The sequence below is a fragment of the Notolepis coatsorum genome (genome assembly GCF_963971535.1).
Source record: "Notolepis coatsorum genome assembly, chromosome: 1".
Taxonomy (NCBI): domain Eukaryota; kingdom Metazoa; phylum Chordata; class Actinopteri; order Aulopiformes; family Paralepididae; genus Notolepis; species Notolepis coatsorum.
In genome coordinates this window covers 86070855-86085675 of record NC_140165.1, presented here as the reverse complement: position 1 = coordinate 86085675, position 14821 = coordinate 86070855, and the positions used below count along the sequence as shown (strand labels likewise).

The 14821-nt window shown below is 43.4% G+C and overlaps 1 protein-coding gene across 2 annotated transcripts in view; it reads left to right on the top strand.

Annotated features, from left to right (window-relative positions):
- Positions 1–587: 587 nt before the first annotated feature.
- Positions 588–14821, top strand: part of LOC311227408 (transcriptional regulator ATRX-like) — a 183642-nt gene continuing 169408 nt past the window's right edge. For both annotated transcript variants that reach the window (XM_084313034.1, XM_084313033.1), the window contains exons 1-5: positions 588–913; positions 3299–3393; positions 3711–3766; positions 14061–14104; positions 14459–14583. In XM_084313034.1, coding sequence (XP_084169160.1) covers positions 885–913; positions 3299–3393; positions 3711–3766; positions 14061–14104; positions 14459–14583 — 349 coding nt within the window. In that variant the 5' untranslated portion in view covers positions 588–884. The remainder of the gene's footprint in view (positions 914–3298; positions 3394–3710; positions 3767–14060; positions 14105–14458; positions 14584–14821) is intronic.

The following is a 14821-nucleotide window of genomic DNA, read 5'->3' as shown; positions in this document are numbered from 1 at the left end:
ACGCGGTTATACGCGGTTATACGCGGTTATTCACCTGTGTGGACAGAGGTTTATTTTTTCCAAAACTTCGGTGTCATTAATACCCGTGATCGTGTGGACAGGGCTTCAGTTTGTGCTGTTTATTATTACAAGCAGTGAGGACTCGACAGCATTTGCATTTCTGTGTTCCGTGTTGCAGGTTAGGGTTAGGGTTAGGGTTAGGGTTAGGGTTAAGGTTAAGGTTAAGGTTAGGGTTAGGGTTAGGGTTAAGGTTAAGGTTAGGGTTAAGGTTAAAAATAAACAGCACAAACTGACTACTTCCGGGTTTTACAGGAAACAAGACAAGGTACAAGCCCCAACGCCCCGCCCACGCACAGTCAAACCGAGTACAAGCCCCGAAGTCCCACCTCAAACCGAGTACAAGCCCCGAAGCCCCGCCCAGACGTCGGGCTTGCGGCTCTGCAGATATACCCTACCGCCTACTGCCTCCCTTCAAGCGCTTTTGTTTTTTTGGTCCGCTCTACTGTCCAGGTCGTTTCCGGATCCGACCACTAGGGGCATTGTTCTGTCGCAAAGGACTGTGGGACATGACGCCTGCCCTCCACTTCATACTTTCTCGTCGCACGAGAGAAGCGCCTCGCTCTCCCAAAATCTATCGACTGGTTTCGAGACAAACGTGTTATTTTAACGCAAACCATGACACTTCGTAAATAGAAAGCGTGTCGGTGATATCTCCGTGTCTGGACCGTCTGGGCCGCTACACTGGATATAACTTATCGCTTAGCTAGCTTCAGCTAGCTTAATCTAGTTTCCTTTCTGCGTTGCTCCGACTGAAGAGAACAGCAGCAGACGGATCTTCGTGTATAATAATAATATATGCACCGTCAGGCTGGGCGCAGACTTCTATGGAGCGAACTGTGGGTTTTACGTCAAGGTAGGTTTTTTTTCAAACCAAACTGTTAACAGAATTGACAAAAAGGCAGCAACGTCCCTCCCGGTGAAAATGGCCGCGACCCGGAGGAACGTTATCTCTGTTCTCTCTGGACCCTAACCCCCGCAAACTGCTGACACGCGCCAGCAACGCAACGGTCCAACGTTATATATCTTTATACGAAACGGTTATTATTACAGAAATACAGTGTCCCTTACTATGGTCTCCATCTAGCAGCTGAGTTAGCCCCAATGAAGGGGAGAAGCGAGCATTGCGCGGGATGTGTGTGTTAGTTATCTTTCCTCGCCTGTGACCACTTTCAAAAAGAAAATGCCTCGTTTCTGTGCAGGAGAAGCACGGCATTACTGTTCTACTGTGACTTGTTTACAAGATCCAGTAATGACTCCTCCAAATTATGTTGTGTTAGTTTAGTTTGTTAGTGCAAGTCAATCACAATAATAGGCAGTGCTTTTTTGTGTGTATCAAACAAATACATGTGTGGCACTGTAGACGCAGGTTTAGCCAAGTACTTTTTGTGCAATATGGGCCAGCTTAGCATGGGCACATGTGTGTGCCGACCACCACTGTGGTGGACATGTATCTATGCTGGCACTGGGCTCTGCCCTTTACCAGTCTATAGTTGTGTCTGTACAACAGTGTAGTGGTCATGTATCTATGCTGGCACTGGGCTCTGCCCTTTACCAGTCTAGAGTTGTGTCTGTGTGTACAACAGTGTAGTGGACATGTAATTACGTGCTGGCACTGGGCTCTGCCCTTTACCGGTCTAGAGTTGTCTGTGTACAGTGCCTCATCATCTGACTCTTGAGTTTGACCCCATCAGCAGGAGCCAGAGGGCCATCTTTTTCTTGGGTGGCTCTGGTTCCATGTCCTCTCTGGAGGGCTGTCCTTCAGCAGCTCCCTCAGCGTTTGCCACACCTCTTCCCTCTCTGCTTTGGGCATGCACCTGGGGTCCTTGAATCTGGGACCTAGAGCTGTTGCTGTTCTCCTTTCATCTGTTGGTCCTCTGTGAATGCACCTTTTAAAGCGCACTATATAGGATCAATATAGGAGACCTCCATCCGATATTACATAAACAGCAAGAGGTGGCAAAGTGCAGGCCAGGTAGCACCACAGAGCCAAGACCAGGGCTCTACGCTAACCTTTTTCCCAAGGAGCACATCTGCTCCTAAAGGAAAACAACGTAGAAATGTTTTGTATCAAGGGTAGGGTGACCACATCCTCAAACACAGGACACTTGAAATATATATATAAATAAAGAAAGGTGTAGCACATGGTCATGCACTTACCTGGGATTGATGTGTTTTTAGAGACTGAGAAACAATCTCCTTTTATTGGATATCTGTCCATAAAGACACAAACTCTCTCTAGCAGCCTGTGCTTTGTGTGTATATGGGGCTAGGGGAGCTGACACAGATTTGGATATCATTGTGCTTGCATAACATAATGTTCTAATTCACCCATATATGTTAAATAGAAATGATCGGTCAATTGTTGTGTCCGCAACAACCGCACAAGTTGTGCCCTTCCTGATGACTTGTCGTACAGAACTTGTAAGTCGCTTTGGATAAAAGCGTCAGCTAAATGACTAAATGTAAATTGTGTCATTGGTTTTCAATGCAATAACCAAACACTTGCCAATGGGAGGGCTCAACATTAGCTTTGTAACATATATAACGTAACGTATATCAAACATATGTTTGAATGGCGGAATCCTTGCTGCTGCTATCATCTTGCGAGCACTCTGTATAGTGCTCGCATAGTGGTGACATTGTCCGTTATCTCCCACTCCTTCACTTTAAGAAACTGGTCAGCACCTGGTTAGCACATGTTTCAGCAAAATGTCTTTCCTCCGTTTTTACCACACCTATAATAACCAGTGAGTGCACTTGGTTTGCCTCTAAGGTGGCTTGTATGATGCGTCACCTGAGGCGATCTGGTTAAATCCTTGAAGCCCCTGGTCTTCCACTAGGGGTGGGAATCACCAGAGGCCCCACGATACTTAAGTCACGATTCCCCAATCTCATATTTATACTGAATATCGGCAGATACCGATCGCTGACATCCCTAAAAACAATGGTTTCCGTGTTACAGGCAGCCATGTTGGAATATGGAGAACTACATGAGCAGGCCTTTATTTGTGCTCTTCTTCTGTTATTCTTGTACAACGTTTATCGATAATGTGAAGTGGCTGGGGAGTTATGGATGCCGGTCGCCATCTTGGAAGGTCATTTACATCTATTTGTGTTGAGAAATCTCAAAAGCTGCACAATGTTAAAAACGGGCCGGTAAGGGTATGAGTCCTGGTTAAATGTTTAGCTATCTGTCTAATCTAACTGAACTGTGTTAATTCTTCTTGTTCACCTGCAGCACAATGAGTATGTTGGTGACCAAACTGTATGAGTACCTGGCTCGTTCTTCAGTGGAGGGCAGCAGCAACAGACTAACCACGGAGGATGCTGATGGTACAACCTCTCATTAATCTAACCGTGACTAAACATGATGGTACAACCTCTCATTAATCTAACAGTGACTAAACATGATGGTACAACCTCATTAATCTAACCGTGACTAAACATGATGGTACAACCTCTCATTAATCTAACAGTGACTAAACATGATGGTACAACCTCATTAATCTAACCGTGACTAAACATGATGGTACAACCTCTCATTAATCTAACAGTGACTAAACAATTATCTTCAAATTGGTCTTAAAAGTCTTAAATGTAACTTGTTGAAACCCGCAGGAACCCTGTAACAGTTGATGATCTTTCCACAGGTCAGACAAACCAGAACCGTCCTGTGGTGAAATCAACAGGACAAACTACCATGCAGGTACAGCAGGGCTCTACGCTAACCTTTTTCACTAGGGGCACAGGTGCTCCTAAATGAAAAAAGTTAGGAGCACACAAAGAAATTTAGGAGCACAGTGAAAATATTTCAAGTAAAAGAGTTTTTTTTTCAAAAATAAATGTATATTTGTACTGTGCATGTGTGTAAATTAGCTCTTGCTACAACCCTGCATGTTTACATTTTGTATTTTGTACTTGATGTTCATTAACATGTGCTGTCTCTATCAAATAAACTATCAAATCAAACTACTGCTACAAAAGTAACAGTCACTTAACTTTAGCTTTTGCCCCTTTTATGCATACAATGCCTATGTTTTGGCTGTGTTGCTCTTCTAGAGAAATACTCCTTTCAGGGTTGCCTATTGAAATACTGTACACCTCCAGTACAGAAACATTGTTTATGAGTTTACGTGTCAGGTAGACCATTGATTGACAGTCGAGTCTGCCAATTACGTCACACCGCTTGCACTCCGGCCGTCCGGCGCTGCAGCTGGACCCTATTGCCCACCTCTGCTGTTCATAACGCTAGCCAAGTTAGCTGTACACACAGATACACAGTGGGCCAGTGACTTTGGTGTAGGGGTGTAACAATGCATCGATCCTAAGGGGGAAATTCAACTGCATCGATTTGAAAATGTTAGAATCGATTATCGCAATTTGAATGTGTACACAGTGTTATGTTGTTATCATGTCCGTTACAGTCAACACAACGGCATACGCTACTGCATCAACGTTATGATTAACAAAGCAAGGCATTTGTTTTGTTGCATTAACGTTATATTACTATTGTTATCGCTAAATCTAGGTGTTCTAAAATATATTGCTATTGGTAAGACTAGAAGTTACATGTCTCGGGAAACTCTCGCATATCGCAATGGTGGCGTTTCAGGAAGTAAACAAGCCAAATGAGAGCTTCCGATTGGTCATTTGCTTTCTTTCTCTTGAAACCAGTCACGTCACTCTACTGTGATTGGACCGTTGGCTTGAGTGCAATGTGGGACTTGTAGTTTTTTAACGTTTCTCGCGGCGGAGAAAAAAAACACGAGAGGCTGTAATCTGTACTCGCACACCGTGCGCGTAATTGAGTTTTACGGTTCGCACACACATATTTTTAGGGACATATGCGAGCAATTTGAAAAGATGCGATGGCTGCTTCCTCGAGTACCGGAGGGGACACGTGATGTAAGGCTTCGTCCACATTGCAGCCGGCTTGTGGGAGGCATGGCCTAACAGCGTTCGAGACAGGGGAGGGTAGAATTGGACGATACGAAATTGGGATGGGAGAAAAAATTGAAAAATGGGAGAGAGTAGATAAAAAAAAATAAACTGCCCTACTGTCAACGTGTTTCAATATAAGCGTTATGTATGGTGATAACTAGGGATGCCCCGATCACGTTTTTTGTCACCGATCGTCGTGAGCCATATCGGCCGATACCGATCCAATACCGATCATTTTTGATAAAAAAATTTAAACAAAAAATTATTTTATATATATATATTTTTTAATATAAAATATATATATTATATAATTAGGCTTGTACTTGTATTATCTGTGAGACATCGCCACCACGCAACAAGTCAAAATGATCGCTATCGACAAACAGCTCCACTGTCTCTGTGTACTGAGTAGCCTCCAGCTACGGCCAGGATTCTCCGGCGCTGCAGCTGGACCCTAGTATTGGTATAAATCACATTCAGCAAGCCCTCAGCCCGTATACGCATCGAATCAATGTTATCAGGAGCTATCTGTAGCTACTGCTAGCCGGATATATAAGGCAAAGTAAAATATATTGTTGGTTTCCTGTTGGTTGTCAGTTTGGCCATGGGTAGGTAGGGAATTTTTTATTTTTTATTTTTTTATTTCCCACGGCGACTATGGATAGGGAATTTCTTTATTTAATTAAAATGTTCACAACAACATGGATGCATGTACTCTGCCAGCATGTTTAATATCCATAATACTAAATGTTTGACTAAGATTTCTATGAAACTTTAATATTTTTTTAAAAAAAAATCGGCAGGGTCGGTCGGCAACCGGAAACCAACTATTAATTTTGTTAGGCCTAACGTTAAGACAACGACTCAGTGAACTATTTAGTTCAATGGGACATTTCGTTTTGAACAGTGAACTAACACGAGCTAGCTAACGTGAGCTAACAGAGGTATCAACATGCACTACTAGACTTGCTGGAGCATTTGTTGATATCAGGAGCTATCAGTAGTTAGCCGGCTAAATACTGTTAGACAATGCCTACTAAAAGTGAATAGTTGACTGGGTAATTTTGTTTAAACAGTAACGATGGCTAGGTAGCTAACGTTAGCTCACGTCGAATGCACTATAGACTCGAGCAGAGCCTCCTCTCAGTCCTCTGTGTTTACAAACTGTACACGGGTGCGGGCATGGGAGGAGGGAGGAGGAGCAGCGGCAATTTGCAGGTCCTGTGTGTCTGAGACAGACAGCGAGTGAGATCTACGCTTGATCGGTTTCCGCGATCGGCGAATATGACTCATTATCGGAATTCACCGATCGCATATTTATACTGATTATCGGCCGATAACGATCGGTGGCCGATCGATCGGGGCATCCCTAGTGATAACGAGTATATTGTTAGCTAGTAAATATTTAATTTACCACAGCCGCATAAGATGCTGGAAAATCTTGAAAATGCACCTTGAAAATGCTTAAAGTGCTTGCATTTTGCCTTGGAAAAGGTGTACAAACCCTGAACATGGCGGTCAAAAACAATGCAGAACGGTATCAATAAAGTAGCATACACACTACAGCCTACACACTACACAACTTCAGAAATAGTCTGCGTGCTGTGCTGTTCACACTACATTGTAATGTGGAGTGGTTGTGGTTTCACACTGTGCTGTTCACACTACATTGTAATGTGGAGTGGTTGTGGTTTCACACTGCTGTTCACACTACATTGTAATGTGGAGTGGTTGTGGTTTCACACTGTGCTGTTCACACTACATTGTAATGTGGCGTCGTTGTGGTTTCACACTGTGCTGTTCACACTACATGACTGATCAGCGACGGGGGTTTACACACTACAAGATCTATCAGCAGGAGTAATTATTCCCTACGAGTCTCTGGTCTCCTGTCTTGATGTGCCAAACGGATCATTTCAGTGAGTGAGCGATTCGATTCACGCTCACGGCAATGATCCGATTCACGGTTCAGTGGCGCTTCCGGACGTGGTTTTATGCACTAGACTAGTAGGCTACTGTTGGTAAATGTTGGATGACTGTTTTGGACAAAATACACACTCGACTCCCAATGCTCCCACCAGTTAGCATACCAAGTGATCAATTGCATATTTTCATCTCGTTATGTTAGTCATAGCCTATTCATAGGCTACTGTTGTTTGACAAAAGACACACTCATTAGCGCCACTCGACTCCTATACAACCAAATAAGTAGTATGCTATTCATTCAGTTTCTGACTATGATCAATGCCAGGTACTGATCACTGATGCCAGGGCCATTTGGAATGGAATGTCTGTCAATAGGTAGTACTACTATTCATTCAGTTTCTCAGAAGAAACGTGTCAGCTGAGCTCCCGATCGACGATATCCGTTCATTGTGTGTGTGTGTCTGTGCGTGCCGGGGGGTGGGGGGTGTGAACAAAAGCGCGAAACGACTCATTGCAAGACGTGAGCGATTCGACTCACGCTCACGGCAATGAATCGGCTCTTATGAACGAGTCGCTCGTGACCGACAACTAGGGATGGGTATCGTTAGGATTTTATCGATACTACTACTCTTATCGATACTGCTTAACGGTTCGATACTTTATCGATACTCTTATAGTTTTTTTTTGATAATTTTTTAATGCTTTTTATATTTGCAGTTGAGAGCATTGGTCATCTGTCTCCCTACAGTAAAGATTAGAAATGATTGAATTATTGTAAATGTGTGGAGTGGTGGGAATAGCTGCTTCAATAATAACTTATAACAACAACAGACAAGTTAGACAACTATGTATACAAAAAAAAACGATATACACTGAATGATTAGTTGTTACCTAAAGTCCTTGGACTCCACTGTAGAGAACGGGTGCAGGCCTTTGACAACACACTTTGTCACAGCCCTGTGACACTCGTTCACCCTATCCTGTCATCCTTCCTCTAGCTGCTAGGGAGAAAGGACTTTGGGTGGTGGAGGTAGAGGGAGGATGTGTGGTGGCCCTGGGCTCACTGGCCTGGGACACATTGGTGGCTGACGCCTCAGCTTGACGATCTATAAAAAGTTTTTAGATTGTAGTATTTGTAGCTAAACAATTATTTTGTTTATTAGCCTATTTGTAATAATTCGTTATTAGCCTAGGAAACTCTGTATCTTGGCTTACCGGCTGCAGTGGACGTGGATGCATATGGACCACTGCGCGCAAGGCAGTCGAATACGGCGCATTTCTGCACACTAATATCGTGTTTTGCCAACAAATGTTTTGATAGATTGCTCGTATTGCCACCCTTACTGGCAAATGTTTTGTTGCACTTGTGGCAACGTGCGTTGTCGGCATTGACCCTTGTAAAGTATATCCATACTTTAGAACGCTTCGCTCTATCTGCCATCACGACTCAGTACATGCAGACTCAGAGCTGTCTTCAGCACGGAGAAAGCGCTTTCATTAAGGATTACCCGTATGTATAAGAACGAAGTACCTGTATGTGTAGCGCGACTCGCGAGGAGTGTGTGTAATAATGACTTGCTGCGGCTCGCTTCTCGTGCAGAGACAGAGAGAGGAGAGATCGTTCGCAACTTTTAAATAATAATAATAATAATAATAATAATAATTTCTCTAGAGCAGGGGTGGCCAACCTTTTTTGAACCAAGATCTACTTTTTTATTTACCACCTAGCCCGAGAGCTACCAGCCAAAATTGTATATTGTAAGCCGTCATTTGAGGCTTTATAAAAGCAGCATAATGAACACATCTGTCAGTGCCGAGTCCGACCTCATCTTAAATAACAAACAGCATTGCTTGTTGTAGTTAACAAGGAGAGGAAGAGTTGATTTAGCAAAAAAAAAAAAATTTTTTTTTTTTTTTTTTTTATAATCAAATTTTATTAATCAAGATCTACTTGAAATCAGCCCGCGATCTACCTGTCGATCGCGATCGACTGGTTGGGCACCACTGCTCTAGAGTATCGATAGCAGTACCGAGGACGTCGGAGCTTATAAATACTCCGGTATTTTCTAATAGTACCGGTTCCCGTTTAAAACCGGGGTCCGGGGGGCATCCCTACCGACAACATCAAAGAGAAGTCGCCTATTCTCAGTCCTTGCCCCACAATGGTGGAATGAACTACCCACCCCAGTTAGGACAGCCGAAACACGTCCAATCTTTCGCCGTCGACTAAAGACTCACTTCTTCAACCATTATCTGATATAAAAAAAAAAAAATCTAACCCTAACTAACCATACTGTCATGCACTTGTCCTAATAAACTAACCTACACTGTAGCACTCAACACTTTGATGAACATTGTTACTCAGCTGATAGAGTTGTGCTCTTCCTGATGGCTTGTCGTACAGAACTTGTAAGTCGCTTTGGATAAAAGCGTCAGCTAAATGACTAAATGTAAATGTAAATGTAAACATCATCTCCAAACGATGTGTTGTCATGAAAACACATGCAAGAAGTGACACAGGTTTTGGTCAGAGGAATACCCTGGAGAAAGCACAAGGCAAGGTTTTAGCAGAACAAAGCCAACTGGTAATGTGCTGGTTATTCCACTCTGGTAATGTGCTGGTTATTCCACTCTGGTAATGTGCTGGTTATTCCACTCTGTTAATGTGCTGGTTATTCCACTCTGTTAATGTGCTGGTTATTCCACTCTGGTAATGTGCTGGTTATTCCACTCTGGTAATGTGCTGGTTATTCCACTCTGGTAATGTGCTGGTTATTCCACTCTGGTAATGTGCTGGTTATTTCTGCTAATGTGCTGGTTATTCCACTCTGGTAATGTGCTGGTTACTTCTGGTAATGTGCTGGTTATTCCACTCTGGTAATGTGCTGGTTATTTCACTCTGGTAATGTGCTGGTTATTTCTGGTAATGTGCTGGTTATTCCACTTTCGTAATGTGCTGGTTATTCCACTCTGGTAATGTGCTGGTTATTCCACTCTGGTAATGTGCTGGTTATTCCACTCTGGTAATGTACTGGTTATTTCTGGTATTGTGCTGGTTATTCCACTCTGGTAATGTGCTGGTTATTCCACTCTGGTAATGTGCTGGTTATTCCACTCTGGTAATGTGCTGGTTATTCCACTCTGGTAATGTGCTGGTTATTTCACTCTGGTAATGTGCTGGTTATTTCACTCTGGTAATGTGCTGGTTATTCCACTCTGGTAATGTGCTGGTTATTTCACTCTGGTAATGTGCTGGTTATTCCACTCTGGTAATGTGCTGGTTATTCCACTCTGGTAATGTGCTGGTTATTTCACTCTGGTAATGTGCTGGTTATTTCACAGATCTCCGCCCATCACCTTTTTAAAATGTCTCTTAAACTCATGAATGACAACTAATGGAGACTAATAATACAGCAAGGTCATCGAACATAGCAATTGGCGGAACAGTTTAATAATTTTCTTGTTCTGATTTCAGATTAGACAGCTCCTACATCTTTAAGACAGTTTCTTAATTCTGTTTGCGGCCCCTCACTAGTTCAGTCGATGTAACTCAACCACAGCAGAATGGTCTCTCTCTCGTGTCTTGCACTGTCATTGGCTGTAGGTCATTGCTTGTCCCCAATAGGGTCCATATATTTAACATGCTAGGGCCTAACAAAAATAATGGTTTGTTTCCGGTTGCCGACCGACCCTGCCGATTTAGGTGCGACCCAATATATTTTATGAGTTTTTTTTTTTTTTAAAGATTAAATTTTTTTTATGAAGTTTCATAGAAATCTTAGTCAAACCTTTAGTATTATGGATATTAAACATGCTGGCAGAGTACATGCATCCATGTTGTTGTGAACATTTTAATTAAATAAAGAAATTCCCTATCCATAGTCGCCGTGGGAAAGAATAAAATAATAAAATAAAATAAATTCCCTACCTACCCATGGCCTTAACTGACAACCAACAGGAAACAAACTATTTTTTTTTATGCCTAGATATTTGTCGGGTGTCTGCAACACATTGGCGAGTCACTTGGGTTGCGTCTTGGAACAATTCATACATATCAATGGAGCACCAAGACGCATGAGCAGAGCGAACACCGAGTGTCCCCGCCTCCCCGATCATGTTTGCTTTGCACCAAACGTTCCACCCAAAAACGGAATTTCAGTCAAGATTAGGCCAAATTCTGCAATATTCCACGTTTTACAGTTGATTCCATTTTTATTGGTCGATTCCGTGAACGCGGATTTCATATGGCTCTAGCCTCTGATATGGAGCTTTCGAGTGCAAATCAGGGCTATACTTGTGTAGTTTGAACTTGGAATACGTTATTAAACAGTTTATGCAATGTCAATGGGGACAAGCTCCTGTCTGACTGGAGGTCACTGAAGTCTACTTTGTGTGCACTGTGGAGAGTTCATTTCAGTGAGCCTCAGTCAGCACTGTGGAGGTCAGTGAGCCTCAGTCAGCACACTGTGGAGGTCAGTGAGCCTCAGTCAGCACTGTGGAGTTCAGTGAGCCTCAGTCAGCACTGTGGAGTTCAGTTCAGTGAGCCTCAGTCAGCACTGTGTAGTTCAGTTCAGTGAGCCTCAGTCAGCACTGTGGAGTTCCAGTGTTTCCCACAGGATTTTCAGAGACTGTGGGGTGAACCTCCGACCCTCTAGGGAGGTCCGGGGGCATTTTTTGTGTACATTTTAAAGTTAAATGAGAGCAAAATAAAGAGGCTAGATCTATGATGAACTTTGTGCTCAACACACAAAATCGACTAGACTAGTGCTTCCCAATCCTCTCCTCGAAGCACCCCAGCCGTTCAATGTATTTGTTAAATTGAATTCCACCACCAGCACACCTGATTCAACTTAACTAGCCCTTTATTAGTTGAATCAATGTGTGCTGGTGGTGGAATTTAACAAATGCATGGAACGGCTGGGGTGCTTCGAGGAGAGGATTGGGAAGCACTGAACTAGAGCATACATTTGAGCCATCAAAGAAATGAAGCAAAAGTGGTTACCTGTGTTGAACTGGTTTATTATTTTGAAAAAAAAATAAATATATATAGTGGATTACTATTACGACTACTACCACTGCCAATACATCCCTATTGGCAAACTTTATATTAAAGGGGACATGCATTGCTATTCCTAGCACTATTTGGGCAACTTTACACAATTCCTGTGAGTCTATGGAACACCTCTAAGGTTTTATAAAAAAAAATGCATTGTTTTATATTTCTAATCAAGTACTCAAAAGCCATTTCCCAGCATCTGGATTTCAGGCTGTGTTGGCCTGGCTCCGCCCATAAGCACTTTGAGTGACAGTCATCCACACAGTCTGCGACTGGCAGACAGAGAGAGATAGAGGGAGACTGAGGCACGGAGCACTGTGTAAACAAGCGCTGCGTCCGTGCCTGTGTAAACAAACTGCGTCCGTGCCTAGAGCTGCTGCGGTTATCGCATTACCGCGGTATCGCTGTTACATCACGCCCACCGCAGAGTTTAGCTGAATACCGCATCACCGCTGTTTTTTATAATAATACTCTCAACCAAAGCAATGCGCGGCAGTCGGCCCGACATTAAATACAGCAGTGTGTTATAATCACATTTTTATGAGCTAACGAATTCCGTTATATTGGACATTTGTATTAATTATATCAAGCGAAGAACTGAGAAATTTGGCAGAGAGAGACGGCAACATTATCGTGAAATATAAACGTTGCGTGATGACTATTATATCTCCGCCTCCCAATGAACAACATGCAACTGCAGAGCCGCAGAGCCAGCGGCGCTCTCAGGTCCAGTCTGGGGACCGCTCAGCAGCGCCACCCACCCAACAGCTGAATTGCCAATGGCTGAATTGGAGTATTGCACTGTGCACGCACAACTGTCAGCTCTGCGGCTCTGCAGTTGCATGCTTCTCGCAAATCTAGCTCCCGCTGCCAAACCAAATTAATCTCGACATCGCTTCACCAATAGTCGTTATCAGAACACTACACACATATCATAATAGAACACACATCGAATGCCTTTGTTAATCATAACAAGTAGTAACTTTATAATAATAATAAGAAGAAAGGGTCGGGGGGGTAACTGCCGGGCGCTACCACCGCTGCCAGCGACACCGAGTGAACGGCGCACGACCAGAGGGGAGACTTCGAATCCGTGTTTCACTTTCAATAACGAATGCGTGCTTGCCGAATCCCAAACACTATTCATGCTGCAAAGTCATCCTCTAAAGATAGACATTTAGACTAGAGGCAGGCTATATGCTATAAAGAGTAGACTACTACTAATAAAAAAAAGAAAAAAATGCATTCAAACTTTTTTTTGTGGTAACCGCGGCGGTAGGAAATATTTCGCAAATTTGTGCGGTAAGGAAAAAATCAATACCGCGGCAGCCCTATCCGTGCCTGTGTAAACAAACGCTGCTCTCTCTATCTCTCTCCCTCGCAGAGTGCAGTCAGGTGTCGGGTTACACTATCTGCCTCGCTGTTTGCTATCGCTGTGTGGGCTGCCTAGGTTGTGGGCGGGCATTGGCTCCAACCACAGAGCCAATCGGATCACTATCCGCTCCATCCTCGCCTCGAGTCGTTACGTCACGATGCGAGTCAAATCAGAATGACCTAATTAACTGGAGCAGGAAATAGTCGGACATGAATGAGAGCAATCCGCCAATATGGTATTTAGAGACACAGACACATTGATACTAACTACTATTACTATAATACAATGCTAGACACTGAAAAAAGCCATTTATAATGCATGTCACCACAGTCTAGGTAATTAATGGGAAACCCTGAGTTCAGTGAGCCTCAGTCAGCACTGGAGTTCAGTGAGCCTCAGTCAGCACTGTGGAGTTCAGTGAGCCTCAGTCAGCACTGGAGTTCAGTGAGCCTCAGTCAGCACTGTGGAGTTTAGTGAGCCTCAGTCAGCTTGTACATGGCAGCCTTTTACAATGTCAGTGTCTAGATACTTGCCTTGCTGAAATGCCATAACATCATAATTATCACTGGAAAAACATAAATAAATGTACAAATATAATTTCCCGGCAATGGGATCTAGAGGCCACCTTGTACATTTGAGTCCACTGTCTTCGTTTATTTCCACTATTTTTTACATTTTAACTGACAAACTCTTCCTTTGCAGGCCGGAAGCTCTGCATCTGCACCAAAGACTTCTGCTTCAAGGAGGTGGGTGAAAACTTATTGACAGTATACCTTAGAAAATGGTACACTGTCCCATCCAGCCCTGGCTTAATGATGGTATACCCTTAGAAAATGGTACACTGTCCCATCCAGCCCTGGCTTAATGATGGTATACCCTTAGAAAATGGTACACTGTCCCATCCAGCCCTGGCTTAATGATGGTATACCCTTAGAAAATGGTACACTGTCCCATCCAGCCCTGGCTTAATGATGGTATACCCTTAGAAAATGGTACACTGTCCCAGTGTCCCATCCAGTCCTGGCTTAATGATTGTATACCCTTAGAAAATGGTGTCTTGTGATTCTAATATGGCACATTCTTTCTTATTGACCTTCCAGGAAACCTTCCACTGTGAGGAGGCACTCTGGGGTGGACGAGTCGGACTCCAGTGGCAGTGATCATGACTTGGCGGTCCCAATCATCACTTCAAATGGACAACTGGATTTAATGCGATTACCGAAAGGTAGGTGTTCTTGTTTCCTCCCCGGCTGACCTGAATGCTGCAAAGCTTCAATCTATCACTGCCCTGGGAATCTACACAAATCGCTATTTGAATGCTTTTTTTTTTTACCGCTCCAAAAATGTACCTACATCAGCATGAGAAATGGCTTATAATTAGGGATGCTCGATATTGGCTTTTTTACAGATACACCGATATTGTCCAACTCTTAATTACCGATACCGATATATGCAGGGTCCCC